Source organism: Zootoca vivipara, chromosome 3, assembly GCF_965207765.1.
Source record: "Zootoca vivipara chromosome 3, rZooViv2.hap1.1, whole genome shotgun sequence".
Classification (NCBI taxonomy): domain Eukaryota; kingdom Metazoa; phylum Chordata; class Lepidosauria; order Squamata; family Lacertidae; genus Zootoca; species Zootoca vivipara.
In genome coordinates, this window is record NC_142586.1 from 80,890,093 (window position 1) to 80,917,174 (window position 27,082).

A 27,082-nucleotide genomic window follows, 5' to 3' on the forward strand; every position below is an offset into this window, starting at 1 on the left:
AAAGGCCGAGGCAATTTTGCAGGGTATGGACAGGTTACAGAAACCAGCTTTCTCTTGACGCAGTTTCAACTTCACCGTGTTACTTGATGCAATTCTCACTTGCGACGCTTCCAGGCTGTTGGTATTTCCAGGTGGTATTCAACCACATACTGGCAAATTCAGGTTGCACAGCTAGAGTTGATGTGGCGGTCTTGCGCAACTATTTCTCCCAAAGGCTGGACTCTTTGCGATATGGAAAATGACAGGAGAACAGACTGGAAAATGTGAGACAACACTTTGCTTTGATGCCGTGTCTTCTGACCTCCTTACAAACAAATCAGAAGGAATGCTCAATAAGCCGGTTGCCTGGGAGTGCTTGTTTTGGTCATTCCCAAACTTTTACTTTTCTCAGTGTGTGCAGTGGGGTCCCTGTCTCCAGCATCTTAGCACCACCCAGTCAGAATGAAAGGGGGGCTTTTAAGCATTTAGGAATGCTGGAAACACAAGGTGTTTCATTTTTAAGAGAATGGTGTGCGAGTTTGGTTATGTACAATGGAACTTCATGGTAAACATGACTCCAAATCATTTGCCCATATATGTGCACAGAAAAAAACAAGATCTAGGTGTATAGATTGTTGGAATACGTCCCTAATTATTACTATTCTAAAATTATAAAATTGTGTAATCTTAGGTTGTATAATCTTAGAAGGGGTGTGGTTGCGACTATCATGAAGGGACCCCACCTTTCTAAATTTGCTGCTCATGGGTAGTAGGCTTGTTTCCGCAGGGCCTGAATAGCTGCTCTCCCCTCTGAATGAAGCAAGCTTTGAACATATGACACCCAGGCAGCACGAAGCAGCTGTTCATTCCGTACAATTTGTAACTGGGATCTTTCCTCGCTGCTCCCTTTGCCATCTACACATGAAAGCTTTGTTGCGTTTGAGCAGTTAGGGGTGGGAGGTACACAGTTTCACATTCTGCATTTAAGTCATGCTTCATACTGGATAGTTTTGGGTAAGTCACTCCATTTCCCTGCTTAACCTACAGCACATGACAGAGATACAGTTGATTAAAAATAATAATTCTAAAGCAAGTTGTACATGGAAAAGTATAGTGGAAATTACTCTACTGCATATGGTTTTTAGTTTTAGGATCTAGGAGTCTTGGTAGACCACAAACTTGACATGAGTCAACAGTGTGATGCAGAAGCTAAAAAAGCCAATGCAATTCTGGGCTGCATCAATAGGCATATAGCATCTAGATCAAGGGAAGTAATAGTACCACTGTATTCTGCTCTGGTCAGACCTCACCTGAAATACCGTGTCCAGTTCTGGGCACCACAGTTCAAGAAGGATACTGACAAGCTGGAACGTGTCCAGAAGAGGGCAACCAAAATGGTCAAAGGCCTGGAAACGATGCCTTATGAGGAACGGCTTAGGGAGCTGGGTATGTTTAGCCTGGAGAAGAGAAGGTTAAGGGGTGATATGATAGCCATGTTCAAATATATAAAGGATGTCATATAGAAGAGGGTGAAAGGTTGTTTTCTGCCGCTCCAGAGAAGCGGACACGGAGCAATGGATTCAAGCTACAAGAAAGATTCTATGATTCTACTCTTACCTTCTTGGTTGGACACCTCCTCCCTCTGGACTTTTTAGAGCAGTTCAAATTGGCAGTACCGTACTTTCTTGAAATCTGGACATGAGAGATTTTCAAGCACTTGTTACCCCTCTGTAGGGATTTCGGAATTCTTTTGCAAAGGAGGTAACCCTCTTTCTTTTAGGGCTGACAGTGAGCCAAAGATGATAGCAATTCTGGCAGGTCAGGACCTGTGGTTAGAGGGTAACCATTGTGGTTTGGAGATGGGCCCAGTGGTACGTGATGGGACAAGGCATGGAATGACATCATCCAAGAGAGGGGAAGTCTATGGAGGGGAGCAGGAAGGTGCTGCTTCATATATTCAATTTCCTGAATTTATTTTATAAAGTTACAACCATTCATCAACTGCGTATTACAAAAATAATATTTCTGGTGAACCCCCCCTTTTTTTTGCTTTACTCAAATTGCATTTCCAGACACGTAACCTATAGCAACCTTGACCATGAAACTAGGGTGCTCATGTATTCTTATTTTGGGGTGAGAGGGGAAAGAACAAGGGAGGTCAATGAGGAAAACCTGCATGGCTTACCTAAGCCACAGCCTCAGGGACGACCCTCACAGAGAGACCACTGTCTCTGGCATATCTGAAGTGGAACTGGCCCTACTGAATAGAGTGCACTTTGCCACTGAAGGTAAGGGGACTGTTTACCATACCTCCTTCTGACTCAGTTGTGTTTCTTACTAAAACAGGAGATTTGAAGGCTGAGCTGAAAATGGGGGTGGGAATAAAAGTTCTATGATCATTTTTATGCACCTGCCATTTTGGGAGGATTTATTGTTATTGTTTTAACCAGGGAGTGTTCCCTCAAAAGGGAACAGAAACGTTTTAAGGCAGCAGGAGGAACAGGCCTCGGTTGCCTTGGCAACCAGGCTGGTATCTGTCGTGACTATGAAGCTGCATTACCCCCAGTCTGAAGCCCAACCCTGGGTCGAAATGTTATTCTGCTTACTGATCCTACCTGTGACCTCTGTTTGTTGGTATACTGCGCAGGGGACTGCGTGCACACAGCTCGATGCAAATAGACTCTGAATGTGCAGTTTGTACCTTCCGTTTTTGTGTGGTGTGATCCTAAAAATGCTGGATCTGTATGTACGCAGATTCTCTGCAGAAGTTAGGATGGCGGAAGTCAGAGGAGGGAGTCGGAGGCAGGGCTAACAGAGCATCCCAAGCACCCCTCTCCAGATGAGCATCTCTACCTACACAAACATAAGGGTGCATCGAGATGTGAGCAACAGTGTGCATAGACGCCACCTGCATTTTGACGTGCATCAAGAACATGCACCCAAGACAGTGTCTATACAGACTATCTTGCCCTCCAGCAAATGGGTCTTTGAATGAGTTTTCCAACCCTTTCCCAAACATGTGTACTGCCTTCATTGCTGTCACTATGTAGCTGAATATGAATTGTTTTATGAGATCACCCACAGCCTTTACTTCCACTTAGGGAAGGAGAATAACTGTTTGTAGTAACAGATCAGAACCTTTGCGTGCAAAAGATCTCAGGCTCCATCATTACCAACTTCAGGAAGGGCTGAGAAAGACCCCCAATTTGAAACCCTGAAGAGCTGCTGCCAGTCAGTGCAGACACTACCAAGCTTGATTGACCAATGTTTTGGGATACATCCTCGGAAGTATACTTTTTTGCCTTAAGGCACCAGTATGGTTCAACATGTGCTACTGAAAAGTGCTATTATGGTTACTTCTGGTTCACTCCCAAGTTTGATCTCTCACAGACCTCATATTTCCAGCTTCATACACAGCCATTTCTTTTCCGGCAAGTGAAGAGTCTCAGGCCAACAATCTGAGACTGAGAAGGGGAAGTTGGCTTGGTGCTTGCTTTTGACCTTTCCTGACACCAGAGCTGAGAAAATGAGGTTCTAGGGAGCACGATGTGTGAAATCAGGGTCTGAATAAACCTTTCAGGGAGGGGGGAAAGAGAAGGGTTTTGTTTCAGAGGTTCTAAACAAACATTTGCAGCCAGATCACAACTAGACATAGTACAGGACACAATGGGCAAGACAATGATCTAGAATGGTCAATGTAGGCAGCAAAGTGGCTCATGGCACCACAAGGTCCTTAGGAGAGCTTATGGGATTTGAAAACAGACTGAAAGGCCTCTAGGCAGAGTGGGGGTCCCATATCACCTGTTCTAGAGGGTGGTGGGGCATACATAGAGCAGTTCCTGGGCCCCCTTGAGTAAACAGACAGGCCATAGGATACCCCCAATGACTCTGACCAAGAGTTACCAGATGCTTAAGGGCTTAGCCAAATACTACAACCTGTTCTGGCATGTTTAGCCTCATTCTAGCAACTCCCTTGGAGCGCTTGTTGGATGACATCCACCCATCTTGCTTGCTCTTTCCAGCACTGGCTTTATCATGACCCAGCACTTCCTTGGCTGCCCTTAAGACGTTGCTGCCACCAAGCCAGTGGCTTTAAGCTGTATGCATTCAAGGACTCCACTTTCAAGCAAAGCCCTTGCTGCCTCATGGACATCCTCTTCCCTGGTGATGCACGGCCTTGAGTTCGATCAGAGCCCGCAGTGCTTTGGAGGCGGACGGCCAGAGCATCCCCCTGGACGCGGCTCAGAGAATTCCTTGACTCATCTGGTGGGTGTATAGAGGTCGGCCAGGCTCCGACTCGAGGGGGTCCTTACAGCTCAGTTGTTTTCCTGGGTTCTATCAAGACCGTACTCAACATGCCCACTTGGCACTCTTGGTCCTGGAGTTTCCTTGCAGACTGCGAGGGGCTTTGGCACCTCCGGCGCCCCCTCTGCCAGTTCTTCAGCAGCACCAACACAGTTACCAAGACTAGGATGGCTGTGAGCAGCCCAAACACCAGCACTAATATCAGCTGCGACTGACTCAGCCCCGAGTCCTGCTGAGTCACCACCTCTTTCACGGAGATCAAGAGCCCTCCCCCGTTTGATTTCTCACTGTAGCTAGTGACCCGCTTCCCAGTCACCGCAACCCGGACGGGCTCAGACTGGGTTGTCCAAGGGTTGCTGCTGGCCGTGCTTCTCACGGCGTCGTTGCCATGCCCCTTGGGATCAGGGTGAAACGCGGTGACCCACGTCGGCTCCGGAGCAAGGAGCTCACAGGTTTTGCCGGCAAAGCCCTCGGGACACAGGCAATCAAAATCGTTGATGCGGTCGTAGCACTTTGCCCCATTTCTGCACGGTTGGCTGGCACAGTCGTCAACATTGATGCTGCAGAAACGCCCTTCAAAGCCAGTGTGGCATTGGCAGGAGAAGCGGTTGATGCCGTCCAGGCAGGTGGCACCGTTGGCACAGGGGCGCATCAGGCAGTCGTCAACATCAATCTCGCAGTGGGTGCCAATGAATCCTGCCAGGCACTTGCAGGTGTAGTTGTTAGCAAAGCCATTCTGGTCCAGGCACTCTCCCCCATTCTTGCAGGGGGACCTGAAAGGAGAGAATGGGGACCGATCACAACACCCATATGTGCCGCCCTTCTAAACCACAGAGCCTAGGGCTTACCGATCGGAAGGTCGGCAGTTCGAATCCCCACAACAGGGTGAGCTCCCGTTGCTCTGTCCCAGCTTCTGCCCACCTAGCAGTTCGAAAGCACGTCGAAGTGCAAGTAGATGAATAGGTAAGGAAGGTAAACGGCGTTTCCGTGCGCTGCTCTGGTTCGCCAGAAGCGGTTTAGTCATGCTGGCCACATGACCCAGAAGCTGTCTACGGACAAATGCCAGCTCCCTTGGCCTACAGAGTGAGATGAATGCTGCAACCCCAGAGTCGTCCGCGACTAGACCTAACAGTCAAGGGTACCTTTACCTTTACCTTTAACCATTAGCATTTCTAATAACAGTCATTATTTTTATTTTATTATTTGTACCCCAGCCACTCTGGGGGGTTTCTATGTGCACGTAAAAGGTGCATGTAAAAATAAACCGCACAGGAAGAAATAACAACAAAAAGTCGTCATAAAACTTGAAATCCTTGTTTGTGAAATGGTGCATTTTAAAGCCTTTTACAGCTGATCCTATACGCGTTCACTCAGAGGTAAGCCCTACTGAGTTTAATGGGACTTACTCCCATCGGAGCAGAAGACGCTGCCTTCCTTCCTCCTAGCCCAGCACTGCGTACAGTCGTACCTTGGTACTCAGACACTTTGGCTCCCGAATGCCACAAACCCGGAAGTGAGTGTTCTGGTTTGTGAACATTCTTTGGAACCCAAATGTCTGATGGGGCTTCCGCAGCTTCCGATTGGCTGCAGGAGCTGGAGCCTTTAAACGGTTTTGCTCCTTGTGCCTGCCTTTCCTCCCATCTATTTCTGCTAGGATCTCTCACCCTGCCTTATCACATGGCCCCGTCTTCAGCTCACAGTTCTTTCCATGGAATCCTTCAAGGCACAGGCAAGAATATTCCCCATCTCGGTCATAAATGCACTGGGCTCCATTCTGGCACGGGGTCTGGTGCTCACAGACATGTACGTCTGAAAGAGATGGGGGAAAGAGGAGGAGAAAATGCAGGTCAAAAGTATTCAGGGCTGGTTTTTCATGCCAGACACCCCCACCCCACCCCCACAAAAGTTCCCTCTCCTTTTTAATTCACTGTGATACTGGAGGCTGTACAAAGAAAAGGTGGCCACTGATTCTGAAGGTGGAAGTGGGATCCTGTATCGGAGCAGAAGAAGCTGCCTTCCTTCCTCCTAGCCCAGCACTGCGTACAGTCGTACCTTGGTACTCAGACACTTTGGCTCCCGAATGCCGCAAACCCGGAAGTGAGTGTTCTGGTTTGTGAACATTCTTTGGAACCCAAACGTCTGATGGGGCTTCCGCAGCTCCCAATTGGCTGCAGGAGCTTCCTGCAGCCAATCAGAAGCCGCGCTTTGGTTTCTGAACATTTTGGACTTCCAGAACGGATTCTGTTCGACTTCCAAGGTATTCTGACTAGCAGTGGTTCTCCAAGGCCTTAGGACAGGCATCCCCAAACTTCGGCCCTCCAGATGTTTTGGACTACAATTCCCATCATCCCTGACCACTGTTAGCTAGGGATCATGGGAGTTGTAGGCCAAAACATCTGGAGGGCCGCAGTTTGGGGGTGCCTGCCTTAGGACAACTTTATGTAGCTGGGAAGTATTGGAGTCAATAGCAAAAGTGGTTGTTTTCTCCTGGGAGGCCTCAAAGCAGAAAATGGGATAACGCCCGAATTACTGCTGCTAATAAGGCTGTGTGGTTCTTCTGTTAAAGCTGAATTGCTGTTGTTTGGAAACGGCATCATTTGTCGGTAGTGAACTTGTTGTGCATGCAGAGGACCCGAGTTTCAGCCTTTCAAGGCGGCAGCAGCAGAAACTATTGTCTGAAACTCTGGAGAGCTGGTACCAGCCCATGTCTTCTGGCTTGGTATAAGGCAGCTTCCCAATAAGCTTCTACTCCAGTGCCTTCCTTTCTCCTCAATAAGTCCCCACCCTGTTCCAAGTGGAGTGACGCACCTTTCTTGCACAGCTTGCCAGCCCAGCCACTTTGGCAGATGCATTGCCAGGGTTGGTGGCACGTCCCATGCTTGCAGCCTGGCATCCTCACGCACTGTTCACAGTATTCCCCTTCCCAGCCTTTGTCACACCTGCAGAAGGAAAACCATAAAGTCAGAGCAGGAGAACACCACCGCAGGCACCAAGCAAAGGCACTAACCAAGCCATGTGCAGTAAACATCGCAAGGCATTAGACCGGCGTTTAATAGTCATGGGACTCAGCTGCATTAGTCAAAAAACAACGTTTTGAATGCGTTATAAGATGCAACACCAGATGGTGCCAGAGAGCAAAAAAAAAATATCAAAAATCTATGTGATTTTTACATAGCAGGTTTTTTGTGTGTGTGGTTAATGATTTAATTTCTGACTTATTTATAGCAGTCCCCCCCCCCCCCTGTGTAGATCCACCAATGGTCTCTGTTCCTGGTGATGGGTGGAGGCAGGATCCAGGATCCTTTTTGGTCTCAATGGCATGATAGGAACAAGTACCTCGCACAAGAATGTGAGGGGAATTCTTGAAGGAAGCAGCAGCAGCAGCAGGATGGAGCCAAGGGTGAGGCAAAATGGAGGCACTTTGGGCAGGAGGCAAGAGGAGGGGTGGGGCTTATGAGTACCACAAAGTTTTGGTGAAGAGCATCAACCAGCCAAGACTGCCGCCTGTCTAATGATTGCCTGGGGACAGTGAGAAAATTATCTTGATTTTAAGAAATGTGTGGGTGTGGACACAGCAGAGGAATCTCTAGCCTTGGTATTTGCCTTGGGGTTTTGCCATAGGTCAGGAGGGACAATCTGGGCTGTACACCAGATGTGCAAGATCGGCAGGAAACCCTGCTTCTACCACTGTTCCTTTTCCATCCCAGTAACACCTGACCTGTTTTCAGAGAGAATAGGAACGCGCCGGTGCCAAACCTTAAGGCTGCGGTCCAGGAGAGTAGGCAATGTGGTGCCCTTAGGATGTTGCTGGACTACACCTCCCATCATCCCTGTCCACTAGCCATGCTGGCTTGAACTGATGGGAGTTGGAGTCCAGCAACTTCCAAAGGCATCACATTGCCCCCCCCCCCCTGCTATACACCCTTACTCAGGAGTGCATCGCCCTGAACTAAGGCGACCTGTTTTTGAATAAACCTGCCTAAGATTGGGCTGCTGGCAATTGCATGTCGCAGACTACTTTTTCTTTGTGAAATTAAGCAAATGCACACATATCAAGCACCCCCCCCATATTTTAAAGTATATTGAGAAAAGATTGGAAGATAAAACTAAAATGGAAGGATGTGCCAAGACATGGCTCACGGCAAGAAGCCTTGTTCACCACACTTATAGCTAGAACATCATAATAATTTATTTATACCCCGCCCATCTGGCTGGGTTTCCCCAGTGCTGCAGCTTACCAAAGATCAAGCAGTGACATGGGATTCATACTATGCTCGTGCCTCTCTGTTCCTTGCAACTAATTAGATGCAAGTCCTGTGTTTACTCTGCAATCAGTGAGTCAGTGCCAAAAAGACTGAGCCCAGGTTTTGTGGGCGTAGTTTCTTTTTCGCGCCATACCTGTGGGTGGGGATTTTGCTCGTCTGCGCCTCCCCTACAGAGTTCTTTTCTTTTAATGGCAGATAAATGCACAGCTGCACATTCCTGCCACTCTGAAGGAGTGGTGCAGAGGCACAGGCTCAGGCTCCCATTTGCATAGCTGCAAAAAAGGAACCACTGAAACAAGACGTATACCCCTCACAAACCACAAACCAAGTGGGGAAAATACAGCATTAAAAAATGGTATCTGTGTTATATTTTTAAAAAATCCACCTTGGGTGTGCCGAAGGGATAAAAATCAGAAAACATAAAGTCAAGGGTGAGGCCCCCACAAAAAAACCAACTTGGTCTACACAGGACAACTCTGTTGACCAATGGAATGATCAACGTCTGCCCCCATCCTTCAGATGCAGTGGAGAAAGATGGCATACACATACATTGTGTATGCCATCAAATGCCAACAGTGCCCTTCAGCTCTCTATATTGGACAAACAGGCCAAACCCTATGCCAAAGGATAAATGGGCATAAATCGGACATCAGGAATCACAAGACAGAGAAACCAGTAGGAGAACACTTCAATCTCCCAGGATATTCAATACAAGATCTCAAAGTAGCTGTCTTATTACAGAAAAAATTCAGAAACGGACTGGAAAGAGAAGTTGCTGAATTGCAACTCATCCCTAAGCTTAAAACCATGGAGAGACCTGGTCTGAATAAAGACATTGGATTCTTATCTCATTATACATGATAAAGCTTTCTTTAGCCATCTCACCCCTTGCTTTTTCCTGCAAGACCAATTGCAGTCGTTGACAGTCGTTAACAGTAGTCAACAGGTTTACCACTCCTATCAGCCAATCACCCATTCCCACTACCCTTCTGAGTAATACCCCTCCCCACACTCTGACTATACATAAGGGTCTGGTGACTTCTGTTTCAGTGTATCTGAAGAAGTGTGCATGCACACGAAAGCTCATACCAATCACAAACTTAGTTGGTCTCTAAGGTGCTACTGGAAGGATTTTTTTTATTTTTTGTTTCTTAGAAGAGGTACATCTTGAACTACACAATCACAGGCTTTTTCTACCAGTCTCTGATGTCTTCAGGTGGGGCAGGGGTGGGCTGACTTCAGTCTTTTTTGGTCTACCTTAAAAAAAATGTATATAACATAGAAACCCTTTCATCAGCTAATGTGTGTTAAATTGCATGGCACAAGGGTGTGCCTAGTATCTATTAACAGCCATGATACAACTGGTCTGTGATCCTAAGTATGTGCTCTTGTCAAAGAACATAAGAAATGACTTTGCTGGGGCCACCTATGGTGCCATTCTTTGGTTACAATCCCAACAGCCAGCAGATGCTAGATAAAATTGGCTGGTACACCACAAAAGGGGCACTTTGCACAAACGTCATCTCCTGAGCATGTGAGGGAACTTGCTCACACTTCTCCTTCCAGACCCCTAACAGGTACCTTGCCTCAGGGAACCATGTTCAAACACCCAACCTCCTCTCCAACAATTGAGGGAGAGAGCATTCTGAACAGGTAAGCGAGAGAAAGAGGGACACATCTCATAATGCAGAAATGAGGGACCTATAGCCTTCCAGATGTTGTTGGACTGCAACTTACATCCTCTCTGGCTACTGGCTGGGGCTGATGGGAGTTGGTATCCAACGGCATCTGGAAAGATCTGGGAGGTTGCGCAGCCCTGAGGAGCACCTGTGCTTGATGGCAGTCGACAGTTGTCAGAATGTCAAGTGTGTTTCTGCATGCATTGCAGCTGCTTTGTAGCAACATAGCTCATATGCAAGGAGAATAACAAACAGCCACCGCAAACACAGAGTTCTGCTACAACTCCCAAAGGTGAATGGCTTGGCAGCGGGGAGAGAGAGAGGCTATGAGCCCTGGCAGAGCCCTCAGATGGCACAACTCCCTATTTTCTCTCCCTCTCTCACCAACACCATACATTTGCTGTGGTTTTCCCTTCCTGGGCTGAGCATTTCATTAGATAGAAGTGGCTGTAGCACCAACACAGCAGTGGCAAATTGCCAGCCCCAGCATAATGTGCATATAGGGTTGCTCCGTAAATGACTGCTTTTTTTTGCTTTGAAAATTGTTGTATTAGTGACGGTGTGCCAGGGCAAGACACATGCAGCGTGGATGTGTTTCCTACTGCCAAATCCAGCGCTGGGTTGGAAAAGGAGGCCTGCTCCTAGCATGCAACCCAGGGATGGCAACAGTACTGTATCACAACTGTAAAACTCTCAAAATAATGTCTGAAACTTATTGCGGTGTTGTAGCAAGTTATCTTACCCATGTTTCTTTGATACTGTTAAGCTGTTCTGTAGGAAATGAGCCCATTTGAAATCCTGGGATTTGGGAGGATCTAAAATAGAATCTATGCAAAAGCCTCTCCCGTCTTCAGCTGAAAACACTGGTTTCCAGACACGGCCTTTATTTAGGCAATTCAAAATAAATTTAATAAATGACAAAAACAGCCTAGCAGCTCAGGTTATTTCCTAGCTGCAACTTCTAGAGATTCAACATATGTTATCCGAAAGCTTGTGCAATGTTGGCTGGTAACACAGAACAGTCATATAAAGTTATAAAACTTTTTGAAATGCTATTATCCACCTATTCTGGGGAGTGTCGTATGTGGGATGTTTTATTGCACTGTAAAATGCCATAAAAACAATACAAAGCCTCAGTAGTGTAAGCAGGTGCTGAACAGGCAATGCCCTTTGACACTGCTCTTCAGCAGCTGTTTGAGGCTGCAGTATCCTATAGCCATAGCTGCCAAGTTATCCCTTTTTTACAGGGATTTTCCCTTATGCTGAATAGGCTTCCTCGCGAGAAAAGGGGAAACTTGGCAGCTATGCCTATAGCAAGGTGGCTGATCTCCCTGCCCAGATGCAAATAGATTGCTTAAATAATCTGTTCTCCATGGACCAAAAGAACAACCTATCAAATTAAGAAGGATGTTCACTGTTCAAGGGAGATTTCTTTGCAAAACAAGTCAACATCTACCCTAAAAATGGCTGCCCAAACACAGGACTGTAAATATTCCATTATTCTGGGTGGGCCAGAATTTGGATCCCTGAAAATATCACTGTTAATTAAATTTCAAAGTAAATTTCTAGCCCTCAAGTTTATAGAGAAAATCCATATGCGGTTATCTGCAAAATTATCTGCTGCAATGTCTTTCACCCTGGATCTGTGCTTCCTCCTTGCCTCTCAGACATGATCCACACACCTCAGTGTTACATAGTGGGTTCAAATCCCCCACACAAGGCACTCTCTTCCATTCACTGTAAAATGCTGTGAAATAGACGAAGGTGGGGGAAATAAACTCACTTTTCCCAAACTGAAAGCATGCAAATGAAACAAGATTATGCAAACCCAGCCCATGATTCATACTTGTAAATAGCAACTTGCTTGGTTGTCTATGGTGAGTAAGAATTAGCTATGATTAACTAAACTGGAAAGGCTAGCAACAACAACAACAAAATTTTCTTTCACAAATGAACAGTATGGGTATATTTGGGCAACCATCCTAGTTTTTTTTTTGGGGGGGGGTTAAATGAGAGCAAGTAACGTTGGTTGATTTGTTCATAAGGCTAATGTAAAGTGTGTTCATTGCATCCATTCAAGTTGCTTCAAATGGGACATTTTTCATACATGGAAATAGCCTCCCTATTAGGAAAGTGTGATGTATATGGAGAAACGATCTCTTCTGTACATGAAGCAGACAACAGCTGCACACAGCGGCCATCTCATCTATGGATTGGTGGTGAGATAAACTTACATATCCCACATAACACAGGAAAATGTACATATGTTTCAGCATGCATGGAGATTTTTTAATGTAGAAAAAAATGTCACCTATGAAGTGGACTTTTGGATGAAAAACCGGCAGGGCCAGACCTAACATAAAGTAATGAAGCAGCTGCCTCAGGCAGCAGAAGCAGGAAGGTGGGGAAGAAAGGCAGCATGGGGTTGACACCTGAGGCAAGCAACAAAATGGCGCCCACCCATCCAGGGGTGAGTGAAGATCTATATCAGGCATCCCCAAACTGTGGCCCTCCAGATGTTTTGGCCTACAACTCCCATGATCCCTAGCTAACAGGACCAGTGGTCAGGGATGATGGGAATTGTAGTCCAAAACATCTGGAGGGCCGAAGTTTGGGGATGCCTGATCTATATCAAGAACAGGAGGGGAGTAAAATTTTACATTGGGATTTCCTAAATATTTTATTTCTATCCATATTTTAATTGTAACCTTATTACGAGTGCCTTGGTTGCTTCTGTATTTTTATGAGCTTAAAGCTGAAATAAACTGATTTGATTTACATCGGGAACAAGGGGGGGAGTGAAGATCTACACTGGGAAAAAGGGAGGGAATAAAATCAACCTTACCTTAATTGGAATAATGAGGGAAATGAAGGTATTGTTTTTTTAAAAAATATATAAGAAACTGCAAAAGGGATGGGGGAGGAAGTCAAAATATAAATGCTTATTGGGAAATTACTGGATTTGTATCTCTGTAAACCTGAAAAATAGAATGTATTTAAAAATAAAATAAACCTTACCTGATGGTTCAAGTGGGAATCAAAGGCCATGGTGGGGGGAGGGGCAGCCTGCTTTGAAACACCAGGCGGGTGCAGAACCCAGATGACCCCAGAGGGCAGCCCCCACCATTTCCTCCCCAAAGGTGAGGGGAGACCAGCAGCACCTCATATTCACCAAGAGGTCACTATAGGGGTGGCATGGGGGTGCTGCTGAGGAGGCAGCAGATTCGACCTCCAAGGAGCATGCCATAGCTGTTGCAGCAGTGGCAGCATAAGTGGGCAACACATTCCTTAAGAGTCTGGAGCTGCTGTTCCTACAGATCCTGCTGCCTGAGGCAGTCACCTCCCCTTGCTTCACGGGTGGGCTGGCCCTGGATTGCAGAAAACGTTTGTGTGTGCCACACAGCTTACTTTGCACCCTCTAGGCCAGCCCGCTGTCCTCAGGCACGGCTGTCGCAACACCAGTGTTGAAATAAAAATCAATGGCTAGTTCAGTCAGCTTCTATACATTGAACGGGAGGGGGCACCATCTTGCCCTTTGCTGCACCAGGCAGCAAAATGTATTTGGGCAACTCTGAGAATAGGAGCTCACAGGACACTACATCTTGGGGTGATTGGCACAAAATGTGCAGGGTCTGGAGTGATGCTGTATTTGAGCAGCCCTCTCCTTTAAAGCTCACCCAAGTACAGTATGGTTTTACCTGCATTTGCCGTCCTCGTCACAGCTTCCATGAGCCAAGTTACAGTGGTCACTGCAGTCATCACCTGAAAGGCAAAGCAGAGAGCAGGACTTATTGCACCAGGAAGACAGGACTGCAAGCTATGGCTACCTTGTGGCAGCAGGAATAGGGTGGTGAACCCATCACAAATTGCCGGGTTGGGACAGAAGTGTGTAGAATCCATTTTCCTTTCCAGAATATACTTCTCCCAGTTGTGTATGACCTCTCCCTGCCGCCTGTAATATCACAAGACCAGTTTCTATTGCGATAAATGGAAAAAGTTTCTACCCATTTATTGCATACCATCCAAGCTTCAGAGTGTAGAAGTGCTACATTTTCTTAGCTGTGGAAGGCTCCATATTTTGTAGCTGGGAACATATGCTGCTTGTTGTCCCCCCTCCCCCTTAAATACTGTACATATTTTATTGAATTTTTTAAATATGCAATTGACAGACTGAGATCAAGATCTATGTTGCAATGTACAGAACAGAACTGTCCTTTCGGAGACAATTGCCACACAGATAGGTCAGTGAACCATCAGACAAGAGGATGCAAACGATAATAATTAAGCACAAAAAAAAGAAATGAAACTGAAGCAACAATAACCTTTCCAAATGAGCAACCCCACTGTTCCCCCCCCCCCAGGATAGATAGTGGACCATAGCTCAGGTGTTAAGAGCACCTGCTTTCGATTTATCACAAGCTAAAAGGACCATGTAGGAAGAGCTATGTGCCCAGAATACTGTAGAGTCATCCCTGGTCCAGAAAAGAAATCAATACTGGGGAGATGGACCAGTGGCCTGACTCAGGGGAAGCTACGGTAGCTTCTTAGTTTCAAATGACATCTCTTTTGGGGGAGGAGGGGCTCATGTTACAGTAGTTGTCCTGTGGCAACTGTACTTAATTGCATCCACCTTGCAAATGTCACAGCCACTGCCAAAAAATAAACATGTTCTTTGCATGATTACTTTATTTATTTACTTATTGCATTTATTTACTGCCTTTTCCTCCAAGATGGTGTACATGGTTCTCCTCCTCCCTATTTTATCCTCCCAACCTATAGCTGAGATTCCTGCATGGCAGGGGGGTTGACTTAGATGAGCCTTTGGGGGGGGGTACCTCCCAACTTTACAGTTCTACAAACAACCCAGTGAGGCAAGTTAGGCTGAGATATGGCAACTGGCCCAAGGTCACCCAGTGAACTTTACGGCTGAGTAAGGATTCGAACTCTGGTCTCCCAGGTCCTAGCGCAGCACTCTAACCACTACACCACGCCGGCTCTCTCTTCATGCTCCTGAATACCAGCTTATCTCAGGCATCTGGTTGGCCGCTGCAAGAACAGGATGGGCCGCCATCTGTACTGCTACTGCCACTTCCTGGAGAAGGTCCTTCCCCCACAAACACACCTTAAGGAGAGGATCTGTGTTCCCCAGCACTGCAATATCTTAAATTCTAAAACTTAACAAAGCAGTGATGAAATTGACGTGTCTCTGCCCTACACACAGAAAGACACCTGCCCTGAATGCAGAGAAGGCCAGTGGCCCATCTAACCCAGCCTCCTATTCTCACACTGGCCAAGCAAAGGCCTGGGGGGGACCCCACAAGCAGAACCTGACCTCAAGAGTGCTCTCTCCTCCTGCAGTTTCCAGCAACGGGTATTCAGAAACATTACTGACTCCAACCATGGAGGCAGACCATAGCCAAAACGGCTAGCAGTCACCAATAGCCTTATCCTCCACAAATCTGTCTGATTCTCTTTTAAAGCCACCCAAGATGATGGTCATCATTGCCCCTTGTGGGAACGAGGTCCATAGTTTAACTTCCTTTTACCTGTCTTGAATCTTCCAACAATCAGCTTCAATGGATGTTCACGAGTTCTGGTCTTATGAGGGAGAGAGAAAAATGTTTCTCTAGCCACTTTCTCTATGCCATGCTTAATTTTTATAAACTTCTACCATGTCTCCTCTCACTCACCTTTTTTCTAAACTGAAAAGGCCCAACTGCTATTACAACAACAACAACAACAACATACTGTATTTTTCTGTGTATAACATGCCCCTATGTATAAGACGACCCCTATTGAACAACAATAAATTTGTTTGGGGGGAGGGAATTGCCCAGAGTTGTTGTGCTTGTTGTTGATGTATTCTAAAAGTCAGATAGTTGTTTATTTCCTTGACATCTGGTGGGAGGGTGTTCCATAGGAAGGCTGCAACTACCAAGAGGGCCCTATGCCTGCTTCCCTATAACCTCACTTCTCGCAGTGAGAGAACTGCCAGAAGGCCCTTGGAGCTGGACCTCAGTCTCCAGGCTGAATGATGGGGGTGGAGACGCTCCTTCAGGTATACTGAGCCAAGGCTGAGGCCGTTTACGGCTTTAAAGGTCAGCACCAACACATTGAATTGTGCTTGGAAATGCACTGGGAGCCAATGAAGATCCTTTAGGACCAGTGTTATATGGTCCCGGTGGCCACTCCCAGTCACCAGTCTAGCTGCCACATTCTGGATTAGTTGTAGTTTCTGAGTCACCTTCAAAGGTAGCCCCACGTAGAGCACATTGCAGTAGTCCAAGCTGGAGATAACTAAAGCATGCACCATTCTGGCGAGACAGTCTGCAGGCATACCAGATGGAGCTGGTAGGCAGCTGCCCTGGACACAGAATTGACCTGCGCCTCCATGGACAGCTGTGAGTTCAACCTTTCCTTACAAGGAGTCGCTCCATCCCCTTGACAATTTTGCTTGCCCTTTTCTGATCCTTTTACAACTTGGCAATATCATTTTTGATGTTTTATATTGTACAGCAACCAGAGCTGTACACAGTATTCCAACTACACAGCACAACGGCACTGTGATATCAGCAGTTTTATTCTCAATTCCATTACTGATCCCTAGCATGCAATTCACCTTTTTCCCCCACAGCTGCTGCACAACACAACTGTTTGAGAAGAGTGGCAACTGAACTCTCAGGAGTAAACTGAGTGAGTTAATTGTGTTTTGTCTGCATTTTTATCTTTTTATTACGTCTACTTCTTTTTAAAGTCTGTTGGTATTATTGTATTTTCCTACATATATTTTCTATTATTTTATGCAACCAGCTTGGATGGCTTTTTTTAAAAAAAATACATTAAGCAGTAAATAAATTCGTTAAATTAAAATTAATTAACTAATTAATTTCTGTTCATTCTGTTGAAAGAAAGCTAATATGGAAGCACTCCAAGTTTTAATCCGGTTTAAGAAGCTGCTCTGATTAAGCACCGACAGTATGAATGAAGCTAAGCATAACAAATACTTCTATTAACTTCTAGCAAACAAAACAGCGTGGATCAAGAGGAGTTTATGGGAAATTCCCTCTGGATAGTACCCATTGTGCTGCTGTCAGCAAGACAATCTTGCACGTCTCCCCCATAACAATGCTGTTTTGGGAAACGTTTAATTCATTCCCCACCCCTTACCTTTTTGTGAAACAATACCTATCTACTCCTTCTTTGCCCTTTAAAGATAAAAGTCCATTTCCCCCCATTGCAGCACAGATGCCACTTCTATGACCACCACAGAACAGTTGCAGAATGAAAGCTGGCACCAACTGGTGCCATCAGATCAAAGTGTGAAGCGCAGCTTGAGGGCCACACCGCAGAATGTGCTGGAGAGCCCCCAAACTCAACTACCGGTAAGTCAGCTTGCCACCTTCTGAAGTGAGCAAAGCGATACAAATCATCATCTAAAGCAGGAGTACCCAACTGGTGCCCTGCAGATGTTTTGGTCTACAGCTCCCATCATCCTGTATTGTACTGACTGGGGACAATGGGAGGTGGATTCCAACATGATAGGCCCCAGGTTCCTCACCCCTGCATAGAATCACAGAATCATAAAGTTGGATGAGACACCAAGGGCCATCTAGTCCAACCCCCTTGCAAGGACCTCACTGAATTCAATGCAACTTTCTCCCTGGTAAATATGCTTATGTTAGCACCCTTGGCAGCCAGGTTCCCTCCTTTCCCCAAGCTTACATTTCTTGCCCAGAATGGCTTGTAGCGTCACAAGAGAGAATGACCCACAAAAAGTCTGTAATTGCTACAAGGAAGATTGCTGCCTACGCGGTAGCTGTTGCTGGTGGGAGATGTCAGGTCTAAGCTTGCAATGGATACCACAAGGCTGGCTAAAGCATCAGTTTAAAGAAAGCCACAGCAAGGCACAGGACACCTGTTTTCCCAGCCTAAGGGGGGAAACATAATCTGAGGAAGGGAGACTCCTTGCTACCTTGAATGCACAGAGGGAGGAACAGATATACTCAAAGCAACTATAGCTGAGGAGCACTCTGGACATTTGACTTGGAGGCCCCCAATATTTCCATTTCTCTGGCCCAGCACTTGAGATGAGCATCAGACCCTTTACAAGGGATTGATTTCTCTTTATTTATTTAAATGTCTCCAAGGCTGTAACTGAGCTGTTTGTTCCCTGGACCTGCCACCTCCCTCCCTCCCTCCTCCCTTCTGGCTCCTGAAGGCTCTGTTGCTTCTGCCTGCTAACTTTCACCTTTCTTTTTGTTCCTTCTGTCATCTGCTGTGCCGCAAGTGATGATCCAGGATCCCGGTGATCTTGTTGGATCGTGTGCGCTCGCAAGCCTTATCCACTTACATTGGTTTTATACTACATTTTAACAAAATTAGCTCGAAAACAGCATTTTTTGTGTGTTTTTACGAAAAATAAAGCTCAGCAACTTTTGTGTTCGGATTTTCACTGTTTGAAATACAGTCATACCTCTAGTTACGCATGCTTCAGGTTGTGCACTTTCAGGTTAAGTATGCGGCGGACCAGGAAGTGTTTACTTCCGGGTTCTGCCGTGTGCGCATGCGCAGAAGCATCCTGCGCGCTGCGTGCGTGCATGGGAGCGCCGCTCCAGATACGTACTTTTTGGGGTGCGAATGGCACCCTGGAATGGATCAGGTATGTATCTAGAGGTACCACTGTATGGCAACCCTATACATAAGCCCCTCTCAGAGAACTACCGTTCCCAGAATTCCCAATGGAAAAGGAGTGAGTTTAACCCAGTACAAGTCTCTGGTGTAGATACATCCATATTCCCAGGGCTAAACTTAACAATATGTTACATACCTGATTAAATGTGTTATGTACGGTCTCCTTAAAAAATAAAAATAAAAACAGCAGTTGTGGAGGACCAGATTGGTCCATGCCTATCTGGACTGTGGCGTGGAGGGTAGGGGAATTAAGTCTTTCCCCCAGTATAATTCTCGTAACTAAAATTGCCTCCCAGACCTGCTATTTGCCCTGTAAGGAAAGCAACTATGAGTGCAAATAGCATCTTCCCACCAAGGGCAAATAGCAGCTTGTGTACATGTGTTGTTTTTGTTGGGGGGGGGCAGTGGTTTTTTTTAAAAAAAAGCACACACACATTTCCTCCATGCTATGGTCATAATCCAGTTCAGGCCTTTGCAACAGCTTCTGTTTTACAACATGTGGAGAAGATACACAATTGTGATCATACACTGAATATTGTATTGTCTAGTTTGGCCCCTGGGCATGGCTTGTACCAGGGACGTTTGAAGGCCTTTCACAGAATGTCCAGCAGGTGTCACTGCATGCCTAAAAACACCAAGGGGGGGGAGTAAGCACACCTTGGGTCCGGGACACCAGGGGGAAATGCCAGGGGACAAACATATTAAGCTTTGACACTTGGGCCAGTTCAGTGTTGTACTAGTTGCATGTCACTCTCCCTTGCGCTTTTCATTCTGTCTTTTCAATCCAAAGCAGCCACAGTAAATCCCAAATCTGAGCAAAGAACATCATGGAGGAAGAGCTGCTGGACTCTTTCCCACCTGACCGTTCCCCCACTGCTAATGACACTCCTGCTGCTTTTCTAACTACATGGGGGTAGTCATAGGTCACCTCCCCCTCTGGGTGGAAAAGCAGAGAGGGGGGCTTTGAGCAGAATGATGGTCGTAGTGGGAAGGGTCAAGCAGCCCCTTCCCCAAGCCCCTTCCTTCACTCAGATCTTTTGCTTGCTGAGGCTGCTTTGGATTTATCCAACAGACCACCTGGACACGAGCAGGGAAACTCATGGAGCATTTTCCTATTGTTCTTTTGGATACTTTATACAATTATTAGCAATTTCATTCAGTAGCTCCTTCCTTAGAGGGTTTTAAGCAGAGATTGGATGACCATCTTTCATGGATGCTTTAATTGAGATTCCTGCACTTGGGATCCTTTCCAACTCCACAATTCTATGATTCTATGATCATAGAAAAAAAAAGTATGTCCTATTCCCAGTATCACTGTAATCTATCTAGTCTACGCTTAATCAAAGAAGGTCCATCTTGCTGGCAACCCAGATACCACTCTGGCTAAAACCTATGTGTTAGGGACGGGAGTTTCCTATGTTGCACTATATTATGAGACCCAACAAGTACAGTCCCATTTGCAGGGGCGTCTTACCCATAGAGGCTAGTGGCGCAGGGTGCCAAGTTCTGGAGGGCGCCAAGGAAGAGGCAGAGGCTGGACGTGGTGCCTCCCGGCATCAGCTCGCCACCCTTGCCCGCCTCTGCCATGCCACCCACGCCAAAGCAGCATCACGCCTGGAGCCTCTGACTGCAGTGGCCACTGGGGCAAGAAGCGGCCAACTGAGCCTCTGCCTCTTCCCCGCCGGAGGAGCCGCCCTCCAGCTTCTGCCTGTCTCCTGTAGTGCCATCCTCCCGAAAAAAAAGGTCGGCAACTTTGGGAAACGGCACCACGGCGCCGGATGTGCTTAAGACGGCCCTGACCATTTGTCTACCCAAACTCAAACAGAAGCAGAGTCAGACATGAACGCACACACAGACACAAACTTCCCTCTAGCTATGTTAATCTCATGCAGCCCTATACAAAGCTCAGTCTGCTACACAAGATGGGTCAACCAGTGATATTTTAATTTGCTCACAACCAGGGAAGAAGGCTAGACCATTCCTCTCCTTACATGTAATAACTAAGCTGCCTTCTACTGAGTCAGACCATTATTGGTCCATGGAGTTCAGCAGGGTCAACACGTCAATGACAGAGCATCTGCTCTGCATGTGGGAAGGCCCCAGGTTTAATCCCTAACATCTCCAGGGAGAGCTGCTGCTGGTGGTGGTGAGTCCTGATCTGTTACCCTAGAGAGCCACTGCCAAACAGTGTGGACAAAGCTAAGCTAGGTGGACCAATAGTCTGACTCAGTTTCCCTTTGTTCCAGGGTTTCAGACAAGAGTCTTTCCCAGCCATAAGTGGAGACATGAAAGATTAAACCTTGGACCTTTTGCATACAAAGGATGTGCTCTGCCACTGAACTACGGCCCTTCCTGAAATAAGAAAGTAGCCACATGTTACTCCCTGCAGGAAGCAGGAGGCAATTTCCCTGTAGATAGGGATGTTCTCATAACCACCCTGCCTTGTGGACCTTAGTTTGGCTCCCTCCTCTATAGCCTCTACAGGACAACTAAGTGATGAAACTCACACACTCAAGTACTGTTTATGCTCATGTGTTTTTCCCTGGCACCTGAAGAAAGGGAGACCTCTTTGAACAAGAGGAATCATTCACAGGGAGTTAAATGGTGGTTTCTGCACCCTGCTGCAGAATGAACCCTTTACCTTTCTGCTGTTCGAGACTTCATGCCCAGGTGAAACCAAAGGAACATTGAACTCATCCTCACCTTGTGTAAAATGGTGATGGGCCACCAGGATCCAAAGCAAGGACATGAGCTGAAGACAGAAGCTCCTGAGCATGGTCAGCGTGGCCCCACCGAGATAGTCACCTACAAGGGGATGAAGGCAAAGTCAGACCAGGAGGTTGGCACCTCCACAGTGCTATCATGGAGCTTCAGAACACTATTATTGCTTATTCCAAACACAATTATTTCTGAGAGTTTCCATTCTTCTGTAAAACAAATGCCAGCTGCGTTGGCGTTTCCCTTGGCTTGGAGGCTGAAAGCACAAGAACAGTGGACTTGCTGAGTCTGCCCCTATGCAGTGAAAAAAACAAAACACCTGTTTGTAGGACCCCCCCTTTTGTTTACCTTCACACTCCTATCGCCTCCCCCACGGAAACAGAAAACACCCCTGAACCTGTACAACGTTCAGATCTCCCATCAAAGCATCCCAAGGATATTCCAAAGCACAGGCTCTAATTTTGAAATGATATCGGTGTTGCGTTTCTTCTCAATGCAAACCTCTAGCTGTGCTGAGTTGTGCACTGATAACATGACATATGCTAATAGGGTGAAAATTGCTGAACAAAAATAAAATGAAATTGCATGTCAGCCCAGAAGTAGGTCCCATTGAATTCAATGGGGCCTGCTTCCAAGCGAAAGAAAATAGGATTACAGCCTAAGTAATGATGCTCCTTCTTACTCTTGTTAAGAATCAGGGGGGAAGGGAGAAAAGAGAATCAACTTCTCTGCCTTTGGCAGGTGGTTAATACAATCAGGAGCACTTTTGTGGGGGTTGAGTTCTAGAGGTGGGGATCGGAAGGTCACTAATCTGATGCTTAAAACAATGCTAAATGTTGATTTTTAGTTACAGCTCTTCCCATGTCCCCCTAGAACAACTCTTGGGTGTTTCCATCCGCTATCAATCTCTCTGAAGCAGTATTGCTGCCATTTCTTAAAATGATAAGGTTTATGTACTGGATTATCACATTTGCATCCAACCCTATGAACATTTGGAGCTGCATTATGCTGTGTAAGATGATTGGTCTATATAACTCAGCATTTATTTGGACTGATAGGGTATTTTCCATCATCTGCTACCCATCCTGGGACTTGCTGGTGAAGATAAATATGCAATCCTTTTAACTGGAGATGTCAGGGGTTGAACTTTGGAACTTAATTTTTCCTGCATGCATGGCATTTGCTCTATCACTTAGCTTCGGCTCCCACCTTCCACCAAAGAACTCCAAGCAGCATACAGGGGCAATTCTATTGTACCCTCAAAGTAATCCTGGGGGGTGGATTATGCTGAGAGAAAGCTACTACCCAGTCCCACCCTCTTGAAGGTATTGCTGCACTCAGGAGGACTGTTATAGGCAGGCACCATTTGGCCAGCATGTGTGAATCTTATGCTTTGTATTTTAAATAAAAGCTCTGGTGTATGATAATGGATGAATATCAAACTTACTATAGTGTAAAAGCTTGTGGCCATTACAATATTGAAGGAAGTGTGAACAACTGACTGAGGCATATGCTAAAAGACAGTAACCATGCCTATCTACCTTATGGGCATAGAATTTGTTCACAATGTTCAGATATATGAGGCTAGTGGTACATTTGAGGCTATAAACCCAGCCAAAGGAAATGTAGGTAAGAAATACAGAAAGACAGCGGAAATAATGTTTTTCTTCTTCTCCCAGCCAGGCACAAAAGAGAGAAACAGAAAAGCCCTTCCTACTTCAAAGAGAGACCTCAATGAAATACAACATATTTGAAACACAGTAGTACATGAATGAGGTCCTTGGGATAGAAGACAAAGTCTATCCAGCTGTCACATATTTACTCTTCTTCAAATGCCAGGACACACCCACCGAGGGCTTATCTCCAGCATATGCTTATCTACACTAGAGAAATATTGGTTTAGCAGTTATTGCCTCTCCTTTGAGCACCCTGAGGCCTGCTGCTTTGAGAGTAAATGGCTAGGAGTCTCCAACAGAATATGCAGTACTCTCATTAAGCTTTGTTGTTTAGTCATTTAGTCGTGTCCAACTCTTCGTGACCCCATGGACCAGAGCTCATTAAGCCACAATTCCTTGGGACAACCTAAGCTTGTCAAACTGGCATAAAACTGATGTAAGATTGTAGCATAGATCTTATACTCCTGAGGTGACACCTAATAGCATTATTATGGGGAAATGACATCTGTGCCACATCTGCCAATGACACAGAATATGTTAGAAGGATATTTCGGGTGAGCTTTCAGATAAATATTCTAGTCATGTTTGATTATTAAAAGCCTGTGTTATTTTTATTAGCCTGTATAGAATTCTGGTCATATTCTGCTTTGGGTAACTGTACTCTACTACTTCCCCCAAATGCCAATTGTTGTTACAATTGGCCAGAAGATTCTCTTTCATTTCCTACCCTGAAGTATTGTGTTATGGTGTAGTGCTTTGTGCTGCTGAACAGCTGCTGCATATCAGAGGAGGGCAAAGTGATTCCTGTGAATCTTATAAAATAATTTATGGATTAAGGATGAACAGTTGGCAGCCAATTCCTCCTGAGCTGTTAGGACCCCAGCTGAATACCGCATGTCATTGAAAAGGTCATTTCTCTTTTCCATTCCCAATAAAACCTCCAAAGCAGAGACATGACCTCTTGGAGTTCAAGGCTACCCTGAAGCATTTCCCCCCCCCCTAATTGTCACCCCCCCTCCCTAGATTTGTGTATTTAGTCCTCAAGCAACAATTTCAATACCTTGAAGCATGCTGAAGTATCCTTCGCAAAATGACTGGTGTCACACAAGCAACTGCCACAGATTCTCAACATTACAAATTGATTCACTCCCTCTCTCTCAAGTAGTGGAGGGCTATTTGATCATAGCAGGGTGCGATGAGTTAACCGTTCCTGGGACAACAAATGGGATTTGGGATGTCTATATCGGTTTGCAAGTGGATGAGGCTTCCTTGGGTTAACTGGAGTGGAGGTCGCCAGATGGGTCTATAAGATTTAGGGAAGATGACATCCTAGACTATGTAACTGCAAGGAAGTAATAGGAAGGGGACAATCAGAGGCCTGAGTAACAGAGTTCATAGACAGAATCCTCCGATTACTGGTCTTCAGGTCAATAGGCAGGCAAACTGTGCTGCACGGTCAAAAAGGTCTGTGGATTTTATTGGATTGGGCATAATTAGAGATAGGATGTTTGCTTTTCTGCTTTAGGCAGCCAACTGAAAATGCTGGAGAACTGCTACAGTAACATCCAACAGAGGCTCGGTCAAATGGATTATTGTATGGAGGCAATGTACTGGGGAGGAAGCTATAAATTATGCCCAAATGTAGATGTTGCCTCCCTCCTCCAGAACTTTCCACTGTTAGCCCCCAAACCTGTACCCCTAATTTCACGCCGGGCCAGCCATCTCTCCCTTAACAAGAAAAGGGGGAAATGCATTGCTCAACTGCAGATGGAAAATCTTTGTCAAGCAGCAAACCTGTGAGGGGCTCATAGATCTTCCCGAGTACCATACGATGTATTTTTAGGTGCACATCTAAGAGTAGGTACACCTTAGATGTTTTAAAAACACACCTAAGAAGGTTAACAGGTGAACCCCTCTGTCAAAAACGGCAGCTGTGCTAAGCAGCCACGACTGCCTCCAGCTCCCTGTGGCTTGTGCATCTGATGGCAAGCCCAGGTTTTGCCCTGTCTCTGTGTAACCTGTGGAATGGGTCTCACTGTCTCAATGAATCAGGGACTGAAGAATGCTAGGGAACATTAGTGGCTGGCGCCCACTGAGATCAACAGAGCCAATGGCAACAGAGAGAGCCAATGACAGGCAGAGAGAGACAACTCACTCATTCTAGTTTTGTCCTGATCCCCCTCCTCCCCCTCCTCCCCCCTGTGTCCTACACTGGCAGCACTAAAATTAAGGAGGAGGAAGCTGACAGCCAGGGCCACCCCTCGGAATGAATGAATTTAAGGAAGAAGGCAGGCAGGTGAGAGCAGCGCCCCGCTCACCTTGATGGACCAGCGTCCACTGGCTCACAACCAACACTAAAGAGATGTTGCTGCTTTCTAGAACGTGTGGATACTTCAAGCGGCGACTGCAAAAACATGACTCTCTTTTTTTGCATCAACCCCTTGGGGCTGCGGCGGGATAAGAACCTGGCTTGTGGGGGTGTCTCCAAAAAGGCCTCCCGCCCCACGTGCTGGCCTGATCTCCCTAGTGCTGTGCATTTTGGACCCTACTGGCGGACAGGGCAGGGCAGGATCCCTACCATGTCGCTGCCCTACCATGGATTCCTAGCCCAGAGTGGGGTCGCCTCCCCACTTCGGAGAGGTGAAGGAATCACTCCTCCCCACAGCACCCCCGCAGCCCCACGTGCTCCTGTCATCGCTGCTACCACAACCACCGCCAGGCAGGAAGGCAGGCAGACATCCCTCCTGGCATCCTCTCGGCGAGGTCGCCCCACCCCGAGGTAGGGCAAAACCCTCCCTGCGCCCACATGGATTGCTGCCCCTTCCCAGCTCGGAGAGGCTTCTCTTCGCAGCCCAGCCCGCAGCGGCGCACATGCGGAGGGAGGATCCCAAAACAGCCTCCATCCAAGCCGCGGGAGCAAAAGGGAAAGAAAAGAGAAAGAAGGGGGAATCTGGGTACCGAGGAAGGGGGCAGCATCGGGGAGGCATTCCCATCTGCCATCTCTTCCATTTTCTCCTCTCCACCTCCCACCCACACCCGGCGGGCCGCTGTTGCAGGCGCTCTCCTTGCCCGCGTGCTGTTGGATCCTCCCTCCCAAATTCAGCTTCCCTGCCATTTCGGCCAAAAAAAAAAAAACCCCACAACCAAACACCCCCAACCCTCTGCAGCTTCCCCCGCCTCCCTCACATCCCCTGGGATCCCCTCCCTCATTCCTCTAGCTTTTCCCCACCACACATCGCTCCCATTTTGGGCGCCGCCACCCCACTCCAAACACACACATATCTAGACGCGCGCAACTTCCCCTCGTCCTCACCTCGGCGCTCGCGTCGGCGGCTCTTTCCTCTCTCCCCTTAGGGGCGTGCCTGCCTGCTGCCCCCCGCCCGGAGACTAACGTGGGTATCGGCCAAGCGGGTCTGCCATGCCCTACGCTGCCCGGGCACCGGGGGTTCGGGAGGCGCGGCGGCCAAGCTGCCTGCTGGCCTCCCCGCTCCTCCTGCTGGCGCTGCAAGCGCTGCTGCTGCTGCTGCTCCGCCTGCTGCAGCAGCCGCCGCCGCCGCTACTGCTGCCGCTGCCGCCGCCGCCGCCGTGCACGCTCAGGCCGGCTGCCAGGGGCTGCGTGTGGCTACACATCCCTGCTCCCTCCCTGGGACATTCCGCCTCCCGCAGCCCGAGTGCCGCGAAAGGAGCGAGGAGCCAGGAAGCCCAGGGCCCCCCGAACCGCAGGCGGACGCCCAGCCCCGCTCACCTCTCACCTGCGATTCCTTCAGCC

General features: G+C 47.1%; 1 protein-coding gene across 1 annotated transcript; it reads right to left on the bottom strand.

Moving 5' to 3' along the window:
• Window positions 1–1,938: 1,938 nt before the first annotated feature.
• On the bottom strand, window positions 1,939–27,082 carry DLK2 (delta like non-canonical Notch ligand 2). The gene is made up of 6 exons (XM_035110518.3): window positions 26,627–27,082; window positions 21,623–21,724; window positions 13,927–13,990; window positions 7,093–7,223; window positions 5,949–6,093; window positions 1,939–5,057 (listed from the first exon to the last, which is right to left on the bottom strand). Exons 2-6 carry the CDS (start codon window positions 21,693–21,695, stop codon window positions 4,289–4,291), a joined length of 1,182 nt encoding a protein of 393 aa, XP_034966409.2. The 5' UTR covers window positions 21,696–21,724; window positions 26,627–27,082; the 3' UTR covers window positions 1,939–4,288.